Source organism: Metarhizium brunneum, chromosome 4 (assembly GCF_013426205.1).
Source record: "Metarhizium brunneum chromosome 4, complete sequence".
In the NCBI taxonomy this organism is placed as follows: domain Eukaryota; kingdom Fungi; phylum Ascomycota; class Sordariomycetes; order Hypocreales; family Clavicipitaceae; genus Metarhizium; species Metarhizium brunneum.
The window spans coordinates 2,283,870-2,306,587 of NC_089425.1; the positions used below are offsets into that span (position 1 = coordinate 2,283,870).

A 22,718-nucleotide genomic window follows, 5' to 3' on the forward strand; every position below is an offset into this window, starting at 1 on the left:
ATTGAAACGGTCAAAACGGTAGAAATTGAAGCCCGATTTCAACAAAAACTTGAACCCTCAGATAGTTAGCTAGGTGAACTAGAAAGCTGTGCGCTTTTGTTCAACTTAATTGCATCCTTGGGGTGTCGGGACATGATCCCAGCCGCCAACTTGGCGTCTCTTGCGACAAATTGATGTCTTCTTCTACCAACCGTGCTCCGATTAAATTGTCACCCTCTGGCTTAACGCTTGCCAAGCCTCGCGCTCCTGGCGCAGACGTCATGTGGCTGCTTGTGGAGGCCGCCGGTAATATTGACTACCAGACATCGACCATGATAGAGCTACAGATGGTTCATGATTTGCACAGCTCTCTTGCGCTCCACCTAGGACCCTGCTCAATGCCAGTGCTCACCATCCACCCTTGTTCTTGAGTCTTGGACATCTGCCCTTGAGCTTCCTCACGTCCGCTCGTGCCAAAAGCCTTTGACATCGATTCTGGCATGAACGCATTGCTATTCGACGTCAGCGCTCGTGTCGGCTTTCACAACTGTACAGTCCATTTTTTTTCTAGAGATCGCCTATCAGTCAATTGGCATACTCCGCTGAATATCTAGATTCTAAGATATCTCGACTCTCCCCTGGGGACCGCATTGTCGTGCCTGTTTTGTTTCAACACCATGCCCAACACGACCAACAGATGGAGGTGGTCAGCCATTGACCGCGTTCTTGGCTCCAACGGCAATCAAGGGACACGGGCTCATGATCTGGCCCGTGAGGAAGAAAGAGCATGTGAGTTTGACTATTATTCGCCTATACTCCATGCGAGAATGTCATTGTCAACGACATGTAGCACACCAGACAAATCTTGCTAATATCTCTGACTTGCTCTACCTCGACAGTGCTCCCACATTTTAATCACCAGCAGATGACCTCGGCCGTGCCCGCATCCGAAGTTACCAAAATATGCCTTCGCCTGCGCCATCTGGTTCAAGAATGCGTGCCGTGTGAGATGGAGGAGAGCCGCGTCACAGCGCCCCATAGTCGCATCATTACAACCAAGGTTGTTCAGGCGGCCAAGGAGGCTGGCGGCCAGGAGTATAGAGGATGCGTGGTAAGTGTCGCTGCAGTTGTGCCTCACTCTGAGCCGCAGGCCTAATTATCTAGGTCTTTTGTTTGTTGATCAACCAGCGTTGGTTCCGACGTGAAGCTCTCATAGAGCTATGGGATTCGAGCTTGCACAAACTGCGAGCAGAGGCGTGTGCCGTCATTTCAAAAGCCTTGTAAGACCTTGTCCTGGGTATTCGAGCTTTCATCTCGAAATCCTTTAATATTGTTGTCAACTAACGCCCTGCGCTAGGATTGAGAACGAAGAAGATACCAATTATCTATTGTACTCCGTGTTACTTCATCGATACTCATATATAGCAAACGGCATCCCCACCCCGCCGGTGAATGTGATCGAGAAGGCTGTTGACTTGCATTCCGTCCGAGTCATTGGGTCGTCCGGATATCAGAAATGTATCCATTACTTGTGGCGTGGCTGGCTTGTGCAGGATGAAAATGACCCATCCGTCTTTGTTGATTACAAAGACAAGGATAATCCAAACTTTTTCGTCCATATGGATCCAGAACGCATGAGAGCTCCTCGAAACCAGAATGCCGCCCAGTTACTGTTCTCTGTCATCTATCTTCTACTCTACACCATCGCCGTCAACTCCATCAACGCTTCAGGAATTTTAGATGGGGCCGAGGTTGCCTTATATCTTTTTACCCTTGGATATATCTGCGACGAAATTATGAAATTCTACAAGGCAGGATACCATATTCTTGGCTTCTGGAATGCCTTCAATGGTGTTCTGTACTCGTTTTTAACCGTCTCTTTAGTTCTCCGAGTCATTGGCCTGGCTGCAGCCCGTGACTCGCAGTACCGCGAGCATTACAACAAGCTGAGCTACAATATGCTTTCCTTTGTTGCTCCTATGTTCTGGTGTCGGCTGATGTTGTACCTTGACAGCTTTCGTTTCTTTGGAGCCATGCTTGTTGTGCTCAAGGTCATGATGAAAGAGTCCGTTATTTTCTTCGCTCTTCTTATAATCATTATTATTGGGTTTCTTCAAGCCTTTATTGGATTGGACCTGACAGATGATAACGTTGCCAATGATGTCTTGTTTATCATTGAGTCGATGACGAAAGCCATCTTGCAAAGTCCCGAGTTTGAAGGATTCGAAGGCTTTGGTCCCCCGTGGGGCATCATTCTGTACTACTGCTTTACTTTTGTCGTCATGGTACGTTTTACTAATATCTCCATCATCAGAAAAAAAAAAGTCGAAAGACGTCATTGACACGTACTTCTAGATTATTCTCCTCAACATCCTTATTGCTCTGTATAACTCTGCCTACGAGGATATTTACGAGAATGCCGACGACGAGTATCTAGCTCTCTTCTCCCAAAAGACCATGCAGTTCGTCAGGGCTCCGGATGAGAACGTGTACATTGCACCGTTTAACCTCATTGAGATCGTTATCTCAGCCCTTTTCGAGTGGTGGATGCCAAAGCACATGTACGAGGTGATAAACGACTACGTGATGGCTGTCATATATTCGCCTCTGCTATTTGTGTCGGCATTTTTCGAGACGCGTGCTGCTCATCGCATTCGACATAACAGGTCGAGGGGAGACGAAGATGACGATGTGGTGGAGGAGTGGGAGCAATTGGAACATGAGCTTGATATGGAGGCTGAGGGTTGGACCAAAACGTGCGATTCTGTGAAGCCGAATATGGAGGATGATCCTGCAGTTTTGGAAGTCCGAAAACTACGTACCGAGCTCGAAGAGTTGAAAACGATGTTGAAAGAAAGGACTCAGGATGTCGGGGGTAATAAGACCGACGACAGCGACAAGTTGGGTGGGGGGAACCCTTCCAGGACAAATGATGACCAGTAGTATGGGCAAAATGAAGTTTGGATACGGAGTACTCAATTGTGCATTCGCGGCAGTGGAAGGGTGAATTGCTCGGCGGGCTTACTCTTTTTGCTAGGTGCGCTCACGCTCTACCAAGTACTTGGGTATTTGTTTTATATTATATTATATATTAGTATGTCACACAAGGTTTGCCTCTATGATGACGGTGGCTGAGGCTATCGCGAGATGGCCTTGGCTAGCGGCCGCGGCGCGGCACCAATTGCGCTGGTACGTCTGACGCGTCACGATGCGTAGACGGTCTACTTTTCTAGTCTCCTACTGTCCTTGGCCTGGTACAGCCCAATACTGTTTTGGATTTTACGCTTGCACGATACCTGTATCATGCGTGTAATTTCATTTGACTACAGAGCGAATCAACCACAAATTAATATATTAGTATGTACTTATTATACGCAAATACGTAATATATTTTACGACAAATTACTAAAGTATATAAAGGCAGAGTTTAAATATACAGTAAATACCTACCTAGGTAGTATGGGATAAGCGCACCTAGCAGAAAGAGTAAGCCCGCCGAGCAATTCTCGTGGAGGGTACCTTGCGAGCTCCTGGAATTCTGTGGATTGTGTTTCCAAAGGCTTGTTGAAGCGGACTAATCACACTGCACTGATGGCTATTGGAATATAAGTGATTCTTGGCATTGTGGCATCTAGTCAATTGATGCTAACTTTATCCTTAGCATCCGTGCCCGAGCTGTTTGATCTGTACACAATCAATGCTCACTCTTCTGAGGGGAAGTACTTGCTGCATCATCATCATATTAGCGAAGATGTTTCCCAAAAACTAACACTTGTATCAAACTTACGGAAGTGCATCCTTGTATGCAATCACATCCTTCTGCTCAAAAGTAACAAACACTACTCTGTCCAGAGCACCGCCGTCATCGTCTAGAAACTTTCTCACGGTTTCGCAAGCGACCCGTGCGGCATCTGTGGAAGGATAACCATAAACACCGGTGCTAATCGCGCTAAAAGCCAGAGTTTTGATGCCTGAAGATACCGCCAGACCCAAGCTTGTCTGATAGCAGCTCCTTAGCAAGTTTTCACTTGTCTGTGGATGATGGCGATCGTATATTGGCCCAACAGTATGTATGACATGCTTCGCAGGCAGCTCGTACCCCTTGGTCAGGCGGGCATCTCCTGTAGAGCAACCCCCGATTCCACGGCATTCGTACAGGAGTTCGGGACCAGCAGCACGGTGGATGGCCCCGTCAACGCCGCCTCCACCAAGCAGCGTCGTGTTGGCTGCATTCACAATTGCATCCAGTTGGAGCTTCGTAATATCGCCGCGGATGAGGCCGACGCGAGAGTTAATGGATGTTGAAGGTTGGAAGAGAGAAGGAGAGGGTGGCGGCGATGTAGCTTTTTGGAGAGCTAATTCTCGATAAAGTTGAGCCACTGTAGGTATGTCCATGACAGCTTTGATAGAGGCTCGGGCCATTGTGACGACTAAGATGAACCACAAATCCTGTCGTTTTCTTTCGCAGAGTAAGCTTGAATAAGGACTAGAGAATGCTGGCTTGAAGCTGGATCTCAAGGGCGGTATTCTTTGCCTCTATGAATAAGGCATTAACTCTTGTCCTTTGGGTCAGGCTAGGGACAGAACCAGCCAGGGTCAAGACGAAGGTGATTGAATGTAGTGTTGCAGGTACGAAGATCAGACTACATGGAAACGCTTTCTAATTTTGAATGGAAAGCGTGTGTAGCACGCGAAAGTAAGGCAAAAAGGCCGTCAATTCGATTATTAGCCGCTTGTACAGTGTTCAAATATTGATGGACTGCATGTTGAACACAGTAGGTAGTCGGGTGGGTTGTTGAGGGCTCGGCTTACTGTGCTAGCAATGTGGGCCCCGACCCTGGCTGGCATGGACGCAGTTTCGCTTATCGTGCTTATCGCTCCCGTTTTGTGATCCGAGCCCCTCGCCAACCACTCAGACGTTTTTCACACCCCGCCATCCTGCTCCCAAGTCAGATACCAGTCACCGCTGGCGGCAGAACAGCAATCCCATCCCTACACGGTCAACTCTTACCGCGGATCCCGAAGTTCAAAGCAACCATCGAAGCAGTTTTCATCTTGAATTGACCTACCTTTGCCGTAGGACTTGCGACAATGGCCGACGACGCCACAAAGAACATGGCCAAGCTTCAGCTTGACGATGTCACCGGTGAGATGGTGTCGAAATCTGAGCTGAAGAAGCGCCAGCAGAAGCGAGCTAGAAAGGCTGCGCAGGAGAAAGTCCGCCAGGAAAAAGCAGCTGCCGGTCCAACTCAAAAAACAGCAAGCCCAGCTCCAAAGCTAGAAGAGATCCCTGCCGATCCCGAAGCCATGTTCAAACTGGGCTTCCTCCATGACGTGTATAGCGAACGACCCGAAAAAAAAGTTGTCACTCGTTTTCCACCAGAGCCCAATGGATATTTGCATATCGGTCATGCCAAGGCCATCGCTGTCAACTTTGGCTTTGCCAAGTACCACGGTGGTGTTTGCTACCTGCGATACGATGATACCAATCCAGAGAAGGAAAAAGAGGAGTACTATACCGCAATCCAGGAAATTATAAAATGGCTAGGATTTGAACCGTACACGATTACATACTCTAGCGACAACTTCGACAAGCTTTATCAGCTTGCAGAGAAGCTGATCAGTCTGGACAAGGCCTATGTTTGTTCATGTAATGGTATGCAGCGGCTGTCGGCAATTGCTTTATTCAGACTCTGTAGGAAGCTAAATCTCACTCAATCATAGATGTCGAAATCAAACTTCAGCGAGGAGGCGAGAAAGGGGCAACTCCCAGATACCGCTGCCAACATGCCGAGCAAACCCCTGAGGAAAACTTAACCAAATTTCGAGACATGCGTGACGGCAAGTACAAGCCCAAAGAAGTGTTCCTCCGCATGAAGCAGGACATCACCGATGGCAACCCCCAAATGTGGGATTTGGCTGCGTACCGGATCAAAACCGACGAGCCCCATCACCGTACTGGCTGGGATTGGAAGATCTACCCAACTTATGACTTCACGCACTGCTTGTGTGACAGCTTCGAGGGAATTACACACTCACTATGTACCACCGAGTTCATCCTTAGCCGTGTGTCGTACGAGTGGCTCAACAAGTCGCTCGAGGTTTACGAGCCTATGCAGAGGGAATATGGACGCCTCAATTTGACTGGTACTGTGCTGTCAAAGCGAAAGATCTCGAAGCTCGTGGACGAAAAGATTGTGAGAGCTTGGGATGATCCAAGACTCTACACTCTTATTGGTATTCGTCGACGTGGTGTCCCACCTGGTGCCGTTCTCAATTTCGTTAATGAACTTGGCGTCACTACAAACATCACAACCATAGCTACGAACAGATTCGAGCAGGTTATTCGAAAATATCTGGAAAAGACTGTTCCTAGGCTAATGATGGTTCTCGACCCGGTGCCTTTGGTCATTGAAGATGCTGAGGCCGTGGACATAGAGCTGCCTCTTTCGGATCGAGCGGACATGGGATCCCGCATAATTCACTTCACACCAACCGTTTACATTGATCGATCAGATTTCAGAGAAGTGGATAGCGAGAATTATTTCCGTTTGGCTCCTGGAAAGACTGTTGGCTTGCTGAACGCGCCGTACCCTGTCAAGGCTGTGTCTTTTACCAAGGATGAAACCACAGGAAAGGTGACGGAAATCCGCGGTGTCTTTAACAAGGAGGCCGTAAAGGCCAAGGCATATATCCAATGGGTTGGCACCGAAGGTTCACGAAACGTAGAAGCCCGAGTTTACAATGCTCTCTTTAAGTCAGAAAAGCCAGACGATGCGGAAGGAGGGTTTTTGAACGATCTTAACCCAGACAGCGAAGTTATCTACCCCAATGCCGTGATCGAGTCAGGATTGGATGAAGTCAAGCGCCGAGCACCGTGGCCCGAGGCTGCCGGTGAGAGCGAGCTTGGTAAAGGGGGCCCCGAGAGTGTGCGCTTCCAGGCCATGCGTGTTGGGTACTTTGTAAGTTCCAGCTGTTCATTCATGCCTTGGAGACAGACAAGCGTTACCATGGCTACTAACCATAACATTTTACATAGGCAATGGATTCCGACAGCACTGAAGACAAAATTGTATTGAACCGGATTGTGAGCTTGAAGGAAGACGCTGGCAAGAAAGAATAATAGAACAGGCATTTTTGATAGGCGTTTCGCGAGACGGAGAGGGTGGTTACTCCGAATCGAGATGGTCATGGGCTGGCAAACTAGACGGGTAGGGCACTTGGTTGCTAGTGTGGCATTGAAAATCCGATGTGACGAGATTCTTTGTTCGCAATAGACTCCGTTTCGTGATGAAAGAAATACACGAACGAAAATCAATACTATTGTGAGGACACTAGGGCCCAATCCTCTTGCCCAAGTTGACAGAATGCTCTGGTATTCTTTTATCATCACACTCCACATGGCGGGCTCCCCCCAGAATAAGATAAGATTAAAGGCGGGCTAGATTAGTAACAGCCCAAATACTTGCAGATACTAGTAGTATCATGATTCGGCAGACAGTCGGACCACTGAGATAAACTTGCTGCGGCCATGTGGCTGGAAGACTAAAGCGGAGTGGAACGGGATAAGTACCTAGGTACTAGTCAAATGGTATCTCGTCCATACATACATGCCTCTGCCGGCATGCTACGCATCCAACGAAATGCAACGGCGACAGCCACTGACGAAAAGCAGTCTAGTGGCCCGGCAGAAAGCTCTGACAGGTTTCAACGACGACTCAGGGGCCGGGTTTGCCGAGCAACTAGTACTCAGTACTAGTACTACGTACCCCGTACCAGCGGCAGTAGTAGTACTAATACTATGGAGTTTTGCATGGGCATTTGGAACCTTCCCAAGCAGGGTGGGAGCCACATCCAACACGATCCGTCAAGGTGTTCGATGCTCTGCGTGAGTTTTGCTCACGGCCAACTGCGCACTTGTCGGCATCTCCAAGATCGAGGCCGCGCCCCAATTGATGCAAGATCTGTCCGTGCCAGCCACAGGTATCCTCCACCACAAGCTATTTTTGGCATTGGGCGGCAACACTCATTCGAAAACCAGAGGTGTACGAAGTAACAACTGCAAAGTTGAGGTAGGTCCCTAGGTAGGTGTATGGAGCCTGTTCGAAATATGAGAACCGACAATGGACACTGGACGAAGATGGGCCTGACAAACTACAGAGTATTGCCAGCCGATTCCAAGGACTGACATCGAACGTCTGACGCGAGACATGCACGGGCAGAGCTGAGGCTACCGTCAGCCTCATTGAGCGTCTTTGAGACAGACAGGCCAGACACGCCTCAGACTTGACAAGAAGTCGTACATACATACCTAGATACTCAAGAGTGTGCGGGTGTGTCTTGGCACTTACATAAGACAGAAGCGGCAACGGTGGATCAGATCGACCTGACGGCACTCCCTCATCTCACTGCAGCGTAGTATTTCGACAAGAGCATTTTGCATCGGGGTGATGATGATAGATACCGCGAAGAACAACGGGGCAGGCGAATTGACTGGCCTCGCCAAGTTGCTTCTGCTGACCACCTATGGCTACTAGTGCCACGGCCACTGGTCGGTGGTCGGCTCGCTCGCCCTTGATGGATTTTGCCTTTCGCCGCGGCGCCTTGGGCCCTCGCCGCCTCACCGTCTCATCTGTCGTAGCAGAACCTAGGCACTCTGTTCTCGAGTTTGCCTGCACTGGTGCACCTACTAAACAAGCACCAAGTAGTGACCATGTGTATGCCGAAAACCATAACCTCAGCCGCCTGTCGAGCCGGTCAACTTAAACTCTGCCACACAGCGCACAGCGCATCAATCTCGGGCAGCCAACCACGACGCCACCCAGGCTTGTCCTTGGATCTGAAATCATCTGAAGCTGGCTGGCCGTGCTCCATGAAACACGGCCACGGCGACGACTCACCGCCCTTGCCTTCTTGCCACATCCGGCTTAGTCCAATCCGATAAAGCCCGATAAGCCCTGCTCGCTGCCAAATGGAGGGGCAGGATGCGTGCGAATTTTTTTTTTCTCTCGGTCGGCCAGGAGCCCAGCATCCCCCATCCGAGTTTTAGCGCACCCAGGCAGAAGGGCTAAGAAAAAAATACTTTGTGGAGGCCAGGACACATAAATCTTGTCCACCCACGTTTACGCCACCCCAGAGTTTCTTCTCCTCCTCCACCCCTATAAATCCTCTTCACGTCCCTTTTCCTCCTTGTCATCTTTTTTTGGTCGTCATCCCTCCAGACGAACCGCGGACTTGTCCTCCAAACTCGTCCTTGTTCTTCGTTCGAGTTGTTCCTTGGATCCTCCTCCTGTGAACAACCCCACTACCGTCGCCGATAGACACAAAAACAGGGCCGCGATAGAGCAGAGTCGACTCCTCCATCGTCTCTGTGGGCTTCTCCGATAGAAAAAAAAAAAGCAATACTGTCTGGATACATTTCGATAGACCTCGAGTCGATTTCAGAGCTCTGTCACTTTTCCTACGCCGCATTTAGACTCGAATTTTTTTTTTTTTTTTTGCATCTTAATACCCCCCGATTACCGACACCATGCCTTCCGAAAACGCCCAGTCCGTCAAGGTCCTTGACGAGCTCTTCCAGAAGCTCACCGTCTCCAAGGAGGCTGCTGACATCAAGGAGTCTGCCAACCAGCTGGCCAGCTTCATCAACGGTCGTATTGAGGACCAGGATGTTCCCAACAAGTAAGTGTTTTGTCCTTGTCCTGCCGTGGATGTCGCTGCTTCGTAAAACATCCCGCGAGTCGCACCGGCGCGGGCGCAGAAATTTTTTTGTGCCGCCACAGTGGAAGAGAAACCCCGCTAGTACGGGTGCTTTCCCCCACCATGGCACCCAATAGCACCGGAGTCCACCGCTCTACTGGGCCCCGGGCAGTGAGCTAAGCTGCTGTCCGAATTCCAGCGCATTCAGACGCCTGGAATCCAGGTGTCCACGTCTTGGTTTTAGTGCAATCGGCCGCTAACAAATGCTCGCCACTAGGACCATCGACAACTTGAAGAAGAGCCTTACCAACAAGAAGGATGCCGTGGCTCGTGAGCAGGCTTGCGTTGCCATCCAGGCCATCGCTTCCCACTCTGAGGTTTCTGCTAACGTCGAGCCTTACCTGGTGGTCCTCCTCCCCAGTGTCTTGGCTGCCGTTGGTGACAAAATCACTGCTGTTAAGAACGCTGCCACTGCTGCCGTCCTTGCCATTGCTGGCGCCATCAACGGCAATGCCTGCAAGGCTGCCCTCCCTGCCATCATGGAGTCCATCCGCACTGCTCAGAAGTGGCCTGAGAAGATGGCTGCTCTGGACTTCATCGACGCCCTGATCAAGACTGCTCCCGCTCAGCTTGCTTTCCGTGTCCCTGACTTGATCCCCGTCGTCTCCGAGGCCATGTGGGACACCAAGAAGGAGGTCAAGGAGCGTGCCTACAAGACCATGGAGCAGATCTGCCAGCTCATTGTCAACAGAGATATCGAGCGCTTCATTCCCGAGCTCATCAAGTGTATTGCCAAGCCCGAGAACGTCCCCGAGACTGTTCACTTGCTCGGTGCCACCACTTTCGTCACTGAGGTCCAGGAGCCCACTCTTGCTCTCATGGTCCCTCTTCTGGATCGTGGTCTTGCTGAGCGCGAGACTGCCATCAAGCGAAAGTCTGCCGTCATTGTCGACAACATGTGCAAGCTCGTCGACGACCCCAACATTGTTGCTCCTTTCTTGCCCAAGATGATGCCCGGTCTCCAGAAGAACTACGACAACTTGGCTGACCCCGAGGCCCGTGAGAAGACCAAGCAGGCCCTGGACACCATTACCCGTGTCGGTAATATCGTTGACGGCAAGATCCCCGAGGTCCGCAACGATGGTGACATCAGCGTCGTCCTCGGCAAGCTCAAGGAAATTCTCTCCTCCAAATATGCCACGTACCTCGAGAAGATGGGCCCCGTTGCCGAGTACATTGCTGCTATGGCTGGTCAGCTCATTGACGAGAAGGAGAGTGAGAATGCTGTCTGGGTTGAGAACCTCAAGGCTTATGTCTCTGTCATCACCGGTATTGACAACGCCGAGGCTATCGTCGACTCTCTCCGCAAGCGTGCCTCCCCCGGTGCTGCTGAGGAGGAGGCCGTTGAGGCCGATGAGGAGGAGGGTGAGGACCTTTGCAACTGCACCTTCTCCCTGGCCTACGGTGCCAAGATTCTTCTCAACCAGACTCACCTTCGTCTTAAGCGTGGTCAGCGCTATGGTCTTTGTGGTCCCAACGGTTCCGGAAAGTCTACTCTTATGCGCGCCATCAACAACGAGCAGGTTGAGGGCTTCCCCAAGCAGAGCGAAGTCAAGACCGTCTTCGTGGAGCACGACCTGGACTCTGCCGATACTGAGATGACTACCATTGACTGGACCATGAAGAAGCTTGGCGAGGCCAAGGTCGATGTCACTCAACCCGATGTCGAGAAGCAGCTTGTTGAATTCGGCTTTACCCCTACCATGATTTCTGGCGAAATCACCGCTCTCTCCGGTGGTTGGAAGATGAAGCTCGCCCTGTGCCGTGCCGTCTTCGAAGCTCCCGATATTCTGCTGCTCGATGAGCCTACCAACCACTTGGATGTCAAGAATGTCAAGTGGCTCGAGGACTACCTCACCAGCTCCCCTTGCACCTCTATCATTGTCTCTCACGACTCCAGCTTCCTCGACAACGTCTGCCAGCACATCGTCCATTACGAGCGCTTCAAGCTTAAGCGCTACCGTGGTAACCTGGCCGAGTTCGTCAAGAGAGTGCCCTCTGCCAAGTCTTACTACGAGTTGGGTGCCTCTGAGATGGAGTTCACCTTCCCTGAGCCCGGTTTCCTCGAGGGTGTCAAGACCAAGGCCAAGGCCATTCTGCGTGCCTCAAAGATGTCCTTCCAGTACCCTGGTACCTCCAAGCCCCAGATCAGCGACATCACTTTCCAGTGCTCTCTGGGCTCCCGTATTGCTGTCATCGGTCCCAATGGTGCTGGCAAGTCTACTCTCATCAACGTCCTGACTGGTGAGCTGATCCCCACCCAGGGTGAGATCTACCAGCACGAGAACATTCGTATTGCCTACATCAAGCAGCACGCTTTCGCCCACATTGATAACCATCTGGACAGCACTCCCTCTGAGTACATTCAGTGGCGTTTCCAGACTGGTGAGGATCGTGAGACTATGGACCGTGCCAACAAGATTATTACCGAGGACGACGAGAAGGCCATGGACAAGGTCTTCAGAATTGAGGGTACCCAGCGCCGCATTATTGGCATCAACTCCCGAAGAAAGTTCAAGAACAGCTACGAGTATGAGTGTTCATGCGCCCTTGGTGAGAACGTGGGCATGAAGAACGAGCGCTGGACCCCCATGATGTCTGCCGACAACGTCTGGTTGCCCCGTAACGAGCTTTTGGCTTCTCACCAGAAGATGGTGGCTGACGTCGATATGAAGGAGGCTCTTGCCTCTGGTCAGTTCCGCCCCCTGGTCCGAAAGGAGATCGAGGCTCACTGCGCCAACTTTGGTCTCGATGCCGAACTTGTTTCACACTCCCGCATGCGCGGTCTGTCAGGTGGTCAGCGTGTCAAGACCGTCCTTGCGGCCTGCTCATGGCAGCGACCTCACTTGATCGTCCTTGACGAGCCTACCAACTATCTTGATCGTGACTCTCTCGGTGCCTTGTCCAAGGCCCTGAAGAAGTTCGAGGGTGGTGTCATCATCATCACTCACTCTGCTGAGTTCACTAAGGATTTGACTGAGGAAGTCTGGGCTGTCATGGACGGCAAGATGACTCCTTCCGGCCATAACTGGGTTGCCGGCCAGGGCAGTGGTCCCCGTCTCAAGCAGGATGACGATGAAGAGGAGGACAAGTTCGACGCCATGGGCAACAAGATTGTCAGCACCAAGAAGAAGGCCAAGTTGACCTCTTCTGAGCTACGAAAGAAGAAGAAGGGTAAGTTGTCTACATATTCCCCCGTACCTAGCACAAGGGTTTTCTATCAGGGGCAGTTGATGCTAACCAGTAATTACAGAGCGTATGGCCCGCCGCAAGCGTGGCGAGGAGGTTTTCAGCGACGAGGACGATATTTAAGCGCGTTCATACCCCAAAGTTGCTGTAATAATCTGACAGCGTTCCGCCGCCTTCTTTCACGACATTTTCTCCGTGTTTATCTAATTTTCCTTTGTACGGTAATGAGAGGGATGGCAAAAGTTTTCAAAAGTTGCGATGCGTCCTGGGATATGATTGGCATACTCGGGCCGCCAATAGAGGTGGCCTCCTACTTAGATGAAGACAGAGTGTGTGCCTACACCGATTTCTCGAAGCAGCGATGGAGGGACTGGAGGACCCCGACACACGTTGGTAGTAGATGAAAATCATGGCGCTCAGGATTGATGGTAAATGGTAGATAGACCCGAATAGAATTGTCAGTAACCATCAAAACAGTGACGGCGTGTCGTGACGGCGGTGCCTAATATGATGAGAATATCGCCTTGCGTGGGCGACGAATCGATGAGATTGGTAGGAAGATCAGTCTTCTCTCGGGGGTCGTCATAGCACACGGCGGTGCGAGTTTAGGGTATGTCTACCTTGTACCACAACTGCTTGCTTTGGTGATCTCGATGTCCTCGTTCATTTACCCTTTGTCTAATTTACTTGTCTAAGTTTTACTCTTTTCAGTAATATCCCTAGTGTTCTATTGTGGTTCTGCCACTTCCGTCGCAAAGCTGCCCGCTCCAACACATCCATTACACATCTGCCAGCGGGGGTCATCACATAGGCTCAAGACGAGGTCCTACTCCAACGACTTTTTGCAAACTGGTGCATTGCTCCGCGGGCCTTGATCAGCTAGCCGTGCAAAGGCAAGGTCATCCTACCAATCCATTCCAGCTAGTCAATGGACTATTGTCTCGGCAGTTGCTGTCGCCGTCCCCCCCCCCAAAAGCCAAGTCGCGCCTCCCAGCGACCTAACAACCCACGACATCTACACGGCAAACGCTCCTCAGATGCCTCCCGTATCTCGTAGACAAACACCCTGTCTTTCTATAACCTCGCCCACTCCTGTAAGCTAATCACGACCCCCTGCCCGACAGCCCGGAGGGACAAAACCACCAACCAGTGATATTGTATTTCCCATCCAGCTACCCATATCCTCTCTCAGGACTATCAAAGCCCTCGCATCTAATCCCCCCTCCCCGAGCAGCCAATGGCACCGGTCTGATATCAGAGAAGGTGCTCACAGCCCGTATGTATACTGTGTACATGTCCCACGCACGAGTTGCAACGCCCTCTCCATTTACGAACTAGTTTCGTAGCTGCCCGGCACGATGTCGACCTGCATATTATCGTGTCGTGTAAGAGCCACGGGCCTCCAAGACACGAGGGTTTCCCATAATTCTCCGCTCCGCATAAGGATTGACACATCCTTCTCATATGTGCACGTTGTATCTTGCGTCTTGGCGGTAACGCCAGCATTGTCCCTTCATCCGGACATCGCTCGGCGATCGGCGTCGTGTGAGCTGCCTACACACCAAACCCGTGTTTAGTGCATCTTGGGTAAGGAGCCGTAACATAAAGAACAAAACTATGACACATGGGTATCGCGCTCGTGAGGGGTAGCTGCGTTCTAATGGCATCCCTCTTATCGTCCATCTTCGTTTGGACGCGGTTTCGTCTCGAGAAATCCAAGTGGAGGGCCTGCATACGTCCTCGGACCGTTCGCTGAGCTTGGAATCGGCGGAGTTTCGCAGACTCTGGGGTCTTTTATCATTGCTATGGAGCACTTGCCAACAGGGGGAGGCGGGGAGGGGATGGTATACAAACGCACACCTGATGCAGTTTGAATCCGGGGAAGACAAGGGCGAAACGCGGAGGATAACCCTTGTCCAGAAGAGGACCTGAGTATTATATGATGTATGTCAGTCATGACTCTAGGGGACGACCTGTGCTGATGAGTTAATGGATAGCAGAATCAGTATAGAATTTGAGAAGGAAATTATCACTCTAATGACAAATATTTCAAGACACAAGACACAAGCACTGTAGTCATAAATTATTCAATTCGTCAACTTCTCGGGGTATATAATATGTACTTCCCAAGCCCACATAAACAATAGCGCCTGGAAAGTAGTCAGTTCTATCAGCCGTAATCTAAACTTGCGAGACGGTGCCTCCGTGGCAAACATCACAACATCTCATACAAGCCATAGTAATATCGACATTTTCAAATGGCGAATTCTATGTGCAACAAAAGTCTTCAAATCATGTCATCAAATGAAGCTCAAAGCACGCAACCAACGACCAGAGAACAAGACTTATTCATCCCTTTGGTGTGCTTTGTTCTTTCTATTGATGCCAACTAGGCGACCCATTTCAGCCCAGAAACCAACAGGCTCGTGCAGAAAACTGGCCTCGTAGCGGTCAATAGTCGGCCGCTCCCACACCAAGTCAGCCTCATGCGGCTTGACGAAGCTGGTGCGCTTGTAGAACTTCCAACCAAAGAAGAGAATGGGCGCCAGAATTTGCATGGTGTAGTTTCTGAAGAAGGTCTCAACATTCCAAGGGGTGAAGGCCGTGTATCCGTAGAAGATGACCACCAAAGTTTGAACGAATAGAGCAATATAGGCACAGTATGGCTGGAACCTCCCGTAGTATGGCATTGTCTTGCGATCAATTCCCTGAGCCTTGCAAGCGCGGTAGTAGAAAATGAAAGTCACCGACATGCTCAAGTAATCGATGATACCACCGGCAGTGATGAGATCGACGAGCCATCCGACGACCTTTCTTGAACCGTTGCCGACCTGAAGGAAGGAGAGAAAAGGGAAGCACATGACCACGCAGAAGCAGTAGATTGGGACACCGTTGCTCCAGCACTTTCGCAGGAAGGTCGGCGCACGACCTTCTAGAGCCAGGCCGTAAAGAGATCGAGTCGCGCAATAAGTGTAAGTGTTGCCGGCTGAGAAGATAGACGTGAACATGAGGGCGTTCACAATGTGAGGCAGAACGTCAATTCCCATATTCTTCATAGCAATAACATATGGCGAGGCAGCGGCACTGGTGCCATCTGCCTCACCTTTCATGACTGCTTGGAGCGTTGGATCATTCCAGGGCACCACAATGCCAACACATAAGGCACTTCCGAGGAAGAAGAGACCAAAACGCCAGTATATCGTCTTAAACGCAGTTTTGATGTAGATTCTCGGGCGCTTGGCCTCGGCGGCAACCATGGAGACGTATTCTGGACCAACAACAGCAAAACCGGCGCTCCAAAGGGCACCGAGAAAGCCCTCGAAGCGGCCCACGGCGCCTTTGGTGTGATACTCGGCGAAGGCGCCAGGGTCATTCCAATATCGGAAGCCATAGCGGTCGTGTGACGGGTTACCGCCAAGCATCGTCACGAATGTAAACATGAAGAGCATAAAGAGGAGAATAACCTTGCCTCCTGAAAGCCAAAACTCTGCCTCGCCGTAGGCCCGAACGGCAAGAATATTCAGTACACTAGAATCCACAAGAACAAATGTTTAGCATACGACCTCTCAGAAATTGGGGAAGGACCGGGGGATAGGCGAGAAAAGGATTATACAGCGAGGTGTGCGCATGCCGTTATGGCAGGGATGCAACGACGCCATTTCTTTTATTTTCTCCACGCCCGGTTGGAGCATAATTCTTACGCATAGCAAAGAATAACGGCAATGCAGATGCCAGCAGTAGGTCCCGGTTTCGTGACTTCTTCGTTCCAGAAGGACAAGACGAGGTTCAAGGCGGTAATTTCAAAGGGAATCAAGAGAGCTTCGTAGATGAAGAAGTTCCAACCCGTCATGAATCCAAGGGCGTCATCTACCCAGTGGCCGGCCAGACGGATAAACCCACCAGAAACGGGCATGAGAACAGTCATTTCAGCCACTGAATTGTTAACGCAAGCGAGGACCAGAGGATAGAGAATGAAGGCAATGAGCAAGCTGCCAGGACCGCCTTTTGCCAGACCTGAACCGATACTGACGAAGAGCGCAGTACCAATGGAACCGCCAATGGCCACGAGCTGGATTTGGCGGTTATTGAGACTCCGGTGCAGACCATCGGCATTATCGCCAGCGTAATCGCCGGCGAGTTCGCCCACCTCTGGAGATCCGGGGACCTCAATTTTGGAGCCCTTTTCCTCGTCGCTAGTCGCCATGGTGGGCGAGTTTAAATCGAAATTGCCGGTTCGGGTGTCTTCTCAGCGAGAATTTTTCTCGGTATAGAATCGCAAATGAAACGCGTAGCTCATACGGGGACGGACCGAAAGAGCGCACCTTTAGCCGGAAAGGGATCTTTGCAGTGGCGGAAGGATGTCAGACGTAGGAAGTGTAAGTCGATGATGTTGGAACACTCACACGGCATCAAGAGATATGCGTGGTGTGTGGTGTGGTAAGGATGAGGACGGAAGGAGGAAAGGAAAAGGAAAAGGAGGGGGGGGGGGGTGGTGAGATGAAGGAAGTGGTAAGGATGGAAGGAAGAAGGATTCGAGGAAAGAGTGAATAAGACAAAAAAAACAGAGAGCTGAGGATGGAGGGGGGAGGCCAGGATGTATATAACATGGGCAGTGAGACTAACGTCGAGTAAGTCACAACAAGACCAGACACAAGTCAACAATGACAGACCTCTGCTGCCGTACCGAACTGCAAGGACCATTCGACAATGTCAAGGAGTGTGAGCGTCGAAGAGGGACTGGGACGGTGGACGACCATGTGGATCTGCAAGTGCTGCAGTTCGTGGAATCTTTGGAGTTTTATTCGTAGGTTTGGCATGGTCCCAAAGCGGAACCTAGACAAAAGCGTAGTTTGTGCTCGCGGAAGAGGGACGAGGCAGCGAACACAATGCAAGTAATAATTGAGACTTGAGACTTGAGACTTGAGGCTTTGGACTAATAATGGGACTTTACCACAGACCAAGGTACCTGGAGACGCTAATAAGAGGGCAGTGGAACGGAGTATTACTACTCATTGTCGCGGGCATGCACTCGACGACGGGGCCGGACTAGGCTTGGCGTTTTTGGGCCTGTCTGTTTCTGCCGCACTGTCTACTTGGTACTTAGACCGCCACCTGCGCCCCATGCAAGGTTTTGCCTGGGATGAGAACGAGCGAGGCAGGCGCAACAGGTGTAGCCGTGGAGCAGGGGGGTGGGTTAGCGGACGTGGAAAGGCGGGCCATGGGTCGTGACAAGGCAGGGCGGCTGGGGAAGGGGCTTGGGGGCGCCCGGGAGGCAATTTGAACAGCGCCGACTGGCTGAATCTGACCTGTTGACCAGTTCGATCAGAACGGTGAAGACTCGTTTGCCCTCGAATATTACATAGTACATGCATCGGACAGACTGTAAGATTGCTGCAGTCGCCCTCAAATGTACAAAGTTTGGCACCGTAATTGGGTTGTCTATCACAAGTATTTGGCTTCTTTCTGTGCTGGGAGATCCCTTCCACTCCCACAACCCCCGTTGGAGCACGATGGTGGCGGGACTGGTCAACTTGGGCAGGGAAGACGTCCTGTTTCGCCGCCAGCAGCATCACTAGAGGGCAACACTGAATCTTGGTGTAATACGGAGTATGATGGCAGAAATGGGCGTCAGGTAGTGTTGTGTGGTGCCGACACTGGCCGGGATCTGATCTCCGGTCATACCTGCATGGAAGCTGGCGATCCTGCCTAGTAGCCCTCTCCATTTTGCTCGTCATCAACAGAATACGTCACTGAAATCGGGTGACTTTGGTATCTCCAGAGAAGCGTTTCATAGGGTTTATAGCGATACTCGAGTACTGATTTCGATCACATCTGTGACCACCTGCATGCTGACATCCAACTGAACGGCTGTGGGTGTTATTCTGGAGAGAGGGGATGAGCCGCCCGCTGCGTTACCCAGGGCTGCCTTATTCATTAGTGACGGATCGATCGTCATGGCGCAGAATACCGGTAGCTTATATATGCTTCACCATGGCTAATAGTGCTTCGCGCTGCGACGGACATACCCAGGTGGTTTTCCCCACGTGGACCCTGAAAGGTCTTTGGAACCCTTTCGTTTGTTCTAGTGGTGTCATCATACATGCCATCGTCATTCCCTACCATCACATTTGAATTATAGGACGCCGATAGATGCAATACATCAGGTCGTCTGTGGCTCTAATGGCTCCAATACTTGGGCTCTAATCAGTCGTTTGGAACATCAAGTCGTATACAGTCTTTGGCTCAAGATTGGTAAGGACCGTATTACATTACGCCCAACCGCTAACCCTGTAATATCAACAATTAGTACCGAACCCTCGTCGACCAGAAGAACTTGTTTCATAAGGCTTGTGATGGGGCGGGGGCGTGACAAACACTCTGGGCATCCTTCCAATGCACAGGGATGCTTATTACCTTGACTTCTTCTTTCCCTATCACGCGCAATAAACGGTGAGAGAAAGAGTTCTCAGCGAATGGGTAAATACAGCAAAGTGTCTATGCCACTATTTGCTGCTGCCAAATGGCCACTTGAAACAAAACGGTGACACCGAAGAACGTGTGGCGATCTGCAAAACGGAGCCGCATCGAGGCACCTGCGGCCGAGGCTAATTTCAATGCTACCCAAGGCTCGGAAGGCTGAAAGTGAAGGGTTCCGGAGTCCGCGGTGGAGGCTGGTGAGGACGCCGAAACAGCAAGGGCCAAGTAAAAGTTGGGCGAACTGAAGTGTTGCGAGGCTGTACATGGATGTCGTTGGGCTGTTGATGTAGTTCAGGTGCACCCCCCGTATCGTACGGAGCACCTTATTTTTCGATAACTCTAGAACGGTTAGGAATGGAAGGCACAACCCATCGTTGTTGACCATCGCCTAATAAATGTCGCAGTCCGTGCTAGCGGGCCAACAAGCAACCAGTTGACCAGCCGCCTTTTGTACACAATAGCTGGTGTCAATGGTTTGTTCAGACACTATTTTTGAACTGGTGCGAAACGGAATTGGCTTCGGCCAGCAGCCACAGTATGACCATTTGACCGACGGCCACAAAAGCGGCACCGTTGCCAGCTCAGCACTCACAGGGCTCTTCAATCTTTGACTGCATGCAGTCCAGTGTCCACCGCTGACGCTCTGCACTATGACGTCAGAAGATACGCGGGTCTTGGCGGCAGCTCCAGGCAGTTGCGGAGTACAACGAGGATAATTATTCGCACTGTACAAACCCCCCGCTGCAGGGATCAATTTGCATGCAGCCAACAAAGACTGGAATAACCCTTGCTCATGGACATTGTGCAGTGATTGGCGACCCTAGGCGAAAGTTAGATACTAGCACTTGAGGACCTGAGAGACACACTTCGATCTACGTTTGGGAAAGATTGCTCGCGTGAGTCGCAAATCCTCTTATCAACTTCAAGCAATTCTTGGCTTTCTCAAGCGACGTGGATGGGGGCGGGACACCAGTCAGCCAATTCATGACCCTTCCACGGATACTTAAAGCGACGACCAGAGAGAGATATGAGGTTCCGACCAAGAAAAAGTCATCAATCTAAAATCTGTCGTGATAGATGTTATGACACTTGAGCTCCCGGCCAATTGATATGCATTCTCTCTAGAATCTATTGAAGCGACGAATTTTGCTGGCCTATCGCACTATGGTGAGTCGTATGATTCAACATGAGGTACATACATCAGGTTGCTGAATCCCTAGACAGAGAGTGGAACAACAGCCTTGCTGAAGGCTCGGGGCAATCGACGAAGAATGGCTGCTGTCGACCCACGCCACCATTCTTGCATTTGACACTAGTACTCCGTACTGAGAGTGGGACATCCACTTGTCATTGCTGCTAGGCAGAAGAAAGTGAAACTGGCGAGAGTTATGGACGCCAAGCCCAGGCTGGTGTTTTGTAGCGCCATTGCGGAGCCCCGTGAGGCGCTGGACTTGAGCATGGCCACGATTGCACGGCTGCCCGCGGGCAAACCAGGTTGCGTCACTTCGGGCTAATACTACCTTTAGATAGTCATCTGATTCCCACCACGAGTCCGACTCCGTGCTCCATTTTCCACGATCGACGGCCGGGCCGGTAGCAACACTCTCGCCTCGGCAAAGGGACTCGTCCGATGTGAACCAGCTTGAACGGAATCGACTCAGGCTCGAATTCCAAAACCCTGTAGCAGAGAGCATTTAGAATGTCTTGAGCCGGCAAGCCATTGGATTCAACCCAAGCCTTGACGGAGGCCCGCGAGGTTGGGCGGCGCTTTCACGAATAGACAGACCAGTTGTTTGTAAATTGTTGTGTTTTGGCGGCAGGCCTGGCTGAACATACATAATCCGAGTTAGCAGTGTCACAGCTGCGACTGCAATACACGAATAGCTCATGGACTATGTATTTATTTATAGAACAGAACAAGGTGAGGACTTGGACATACGGTTGAGGGTGAATCCCATGATGATGGGCATGTTTGAACGTTTGAAGCCCTCGGTACACGTAGACGGAATGCAACCATGCATACTTGGTAGAAGCACGGTTGCTATGTCTTCGAGCCCGCTGAATTGAGGGATCTACTACAATATGTAGTACGTCCATGGCGCTGCATGCAGGTGCCTGGAGGTGTTGTTGACATACCTTGCATGGCAGGCTAGCATAGGATCTCAACGTGGTCCTTACTCGACGCTATTCTCATACTAAAGCTTTAGGCTTAAAAAAGCCACCAATGGCTGAAATTCTCGCATCATCTTGACTCCTTGAGCATTCTCGGGGAGGCACGGCTTCGCGACAGAGATATGGACAGTACAACGCGCGAGTACTTGGTGATGATGCGCGGAGTGCAGTTTCTGAAAATCGCCCATCTCGGCCTCACCAGAGGAAAGAACTAACTTGCAACAGAGATTCGTGCAAGCGGATATTACCAAACCTGTAGCAAACCTACAAGAAGGGAGGATTGATGAATGGCAATTTGAGTCTGACGAAACCACGCTATCCAAGGTCGTCCGTCTTTAACGGCATTATGACCAAGTTAGTTGGCAAACAAAGAAGCCACAAGCGACGAGAGCAGAAATACAGTTGAAACGAAAATGGCAGTGGTTCTATTCTCGGGCCCACCTTTACGTTGCGTCCAATTTATGACGGATGTTTGGGCGAACAGATAACTCGCGCGCGGTGGTGTTTTGGTGGAATGGCACTATGTCTGGCGAATGAATGGTCAGCCCATGAACGCATGAGGCCATGCCAGGAAAACATTGCGGGGCCAGGCACACTGATCAATGACAAACGGGAGGCAATTTTGGGGAGAAAATTTTTTAACGCTTCAGCCAAGAATATTTCCGTTCCCCAATGGCAGCAAGCATATTAAACCGAGCTGTGGGCCGAGTCATTTTCTGGGCGATACGGTTTTGATGCGGGACGACTCAAGCAGTGGATGCAGAACCCTGTCATCACGCTCAGTCTATCCAATAAACTTGCCCCAGAGCGATATTCTTTTCTTTCTCTCTCTCTCTCTCTGTCTTTTGGCCTGTGTACTCCGTAATGTTATTAGTCTCTTCTTCTTCTATTTGCTGTGACTGCTTTCAAGAGATGAGGACAGCGCACCAGGATCATTGTGGATGCGACCTTTGGAAACGCTTGGTCTTTTTTTTTTGCCTCATTCTTTAAAAGCGAGGCAGTGTCCAGTATGTACATATGTACATCTCAGGCCGATATTGCTAAGAGTCGATTTTAGTGTGATCAGTGGTGTGAGACAGGTTTGTAAATTGTGAGGGTCGAGGTTGGTTTAATACATACATACATGGAGGGGCAAGTGAAGA

The 22,718-nt window shown here is 50.7% G+C and overlaps 5 protein-coding genes across 5 annotated transcripts; 3 read left to right on the plus strand and 2 right to left on the minus strand.

Moving 5' to 3' along the window:
* Window positions 1-656: 656 nt before the first annotated feature.
* On the plus strand, window positions 657-2,922 carry YVC1_3 (Calcium channel YVC1; the record flags this gene model as incomplete). Its single annotated transcript, XM_014690223.1, has 5 exons — window positions 657-768; window positions 879-1,090; window positions 1,144-1,259; window positions 1,337-2,264; window positions 2,335-2,922. 5 exons carry the CDS (start codon window positions 657-659, stop codon window positions 2,920-2,922), a joined length of 1,956 nt encoding a protein of 651 aa, XP_014545709.1.
* Window positions 2,923-3,680: 758 nt separating this feature from the next.
* macrod2 (ADP-ribose glycohydrolase MACROD2) lies at window positions 3,681-4,401 on the minus strand (the record flags this gene model as incomplete). Its single annotated transcript, XM_014690222.1, has 2 exons — window positions 3,681-3,705; window positions 3,767-4,401. The coding sequence occupies 2 exons, from the start codon at window positions 4,399-4,401 to the stop codon at window positions 3,681-3,683; spliced, it is 660 nt and encodes a 219-aa protein (XP_014545708.1).
* A 669-nt stretch (window positions 4,402-5,070) lies between these two features.
* Window positions 5,071-7,102, plus strand: G6M90_00g073580 (uncharacterized protein; the record flags this gene model as incomplete). Its single annotated transcript, XM_014690221.1, has 3 exons — window positions 5,071-5,635; window positions 5,704-6,941; window positions 7,019-7,102. The coding sequence occupies 3 exons, from the start codon at window positions 5,071-5,073 to the stop codon at window positions 7,100-7,102; spliced, it is 1,887 nt and encodes a 628-aa protein (XP_014545707.1).
* Window positions 7,103-9,508: 2,406 nt separating this feature from the next.
* TEF3 (Elongation factor 3) lies at window positions 9,509-13,050 on the plus strand (the record flags this gene model as incomplete). The annotated part of the gene is made up of 3 exons (XM_014690220.1): window positions 9,509-9,660; window positions 9,956-12,912; window positions 12,992-13,050. The coding sequence occupies 3 exons, from the start codon at window positions 9,509-9,511 to the stop codon at window positions 13,048-13,050; spliced, it is 3,168 nt and encodes a 1,055-aa protein (XP_014545706.1).
* A 2,222-nt stretch (window positions 13,051-15,272) lies between these two features.
* AGP2_3 (General amino acid permease AGP2) lies at window positions 15,273-17,131 on the minus strand (the record flags this gene model as incomplete). Its single annotated transcript, XM_014690219.1, has 2 exons — window positions 15,273-16,455; window positions 16,629-17,131. 2 exons carry the CDS (start codon window positions 17,129-17,131, stop codon window positions 15,273-15,275), a joined length of 1,686 nt encoding a protein of 561 aa, XP_014545705.1.
* Window positions 17,132-22,718: the final 5,587 nt, after the last annotated feature.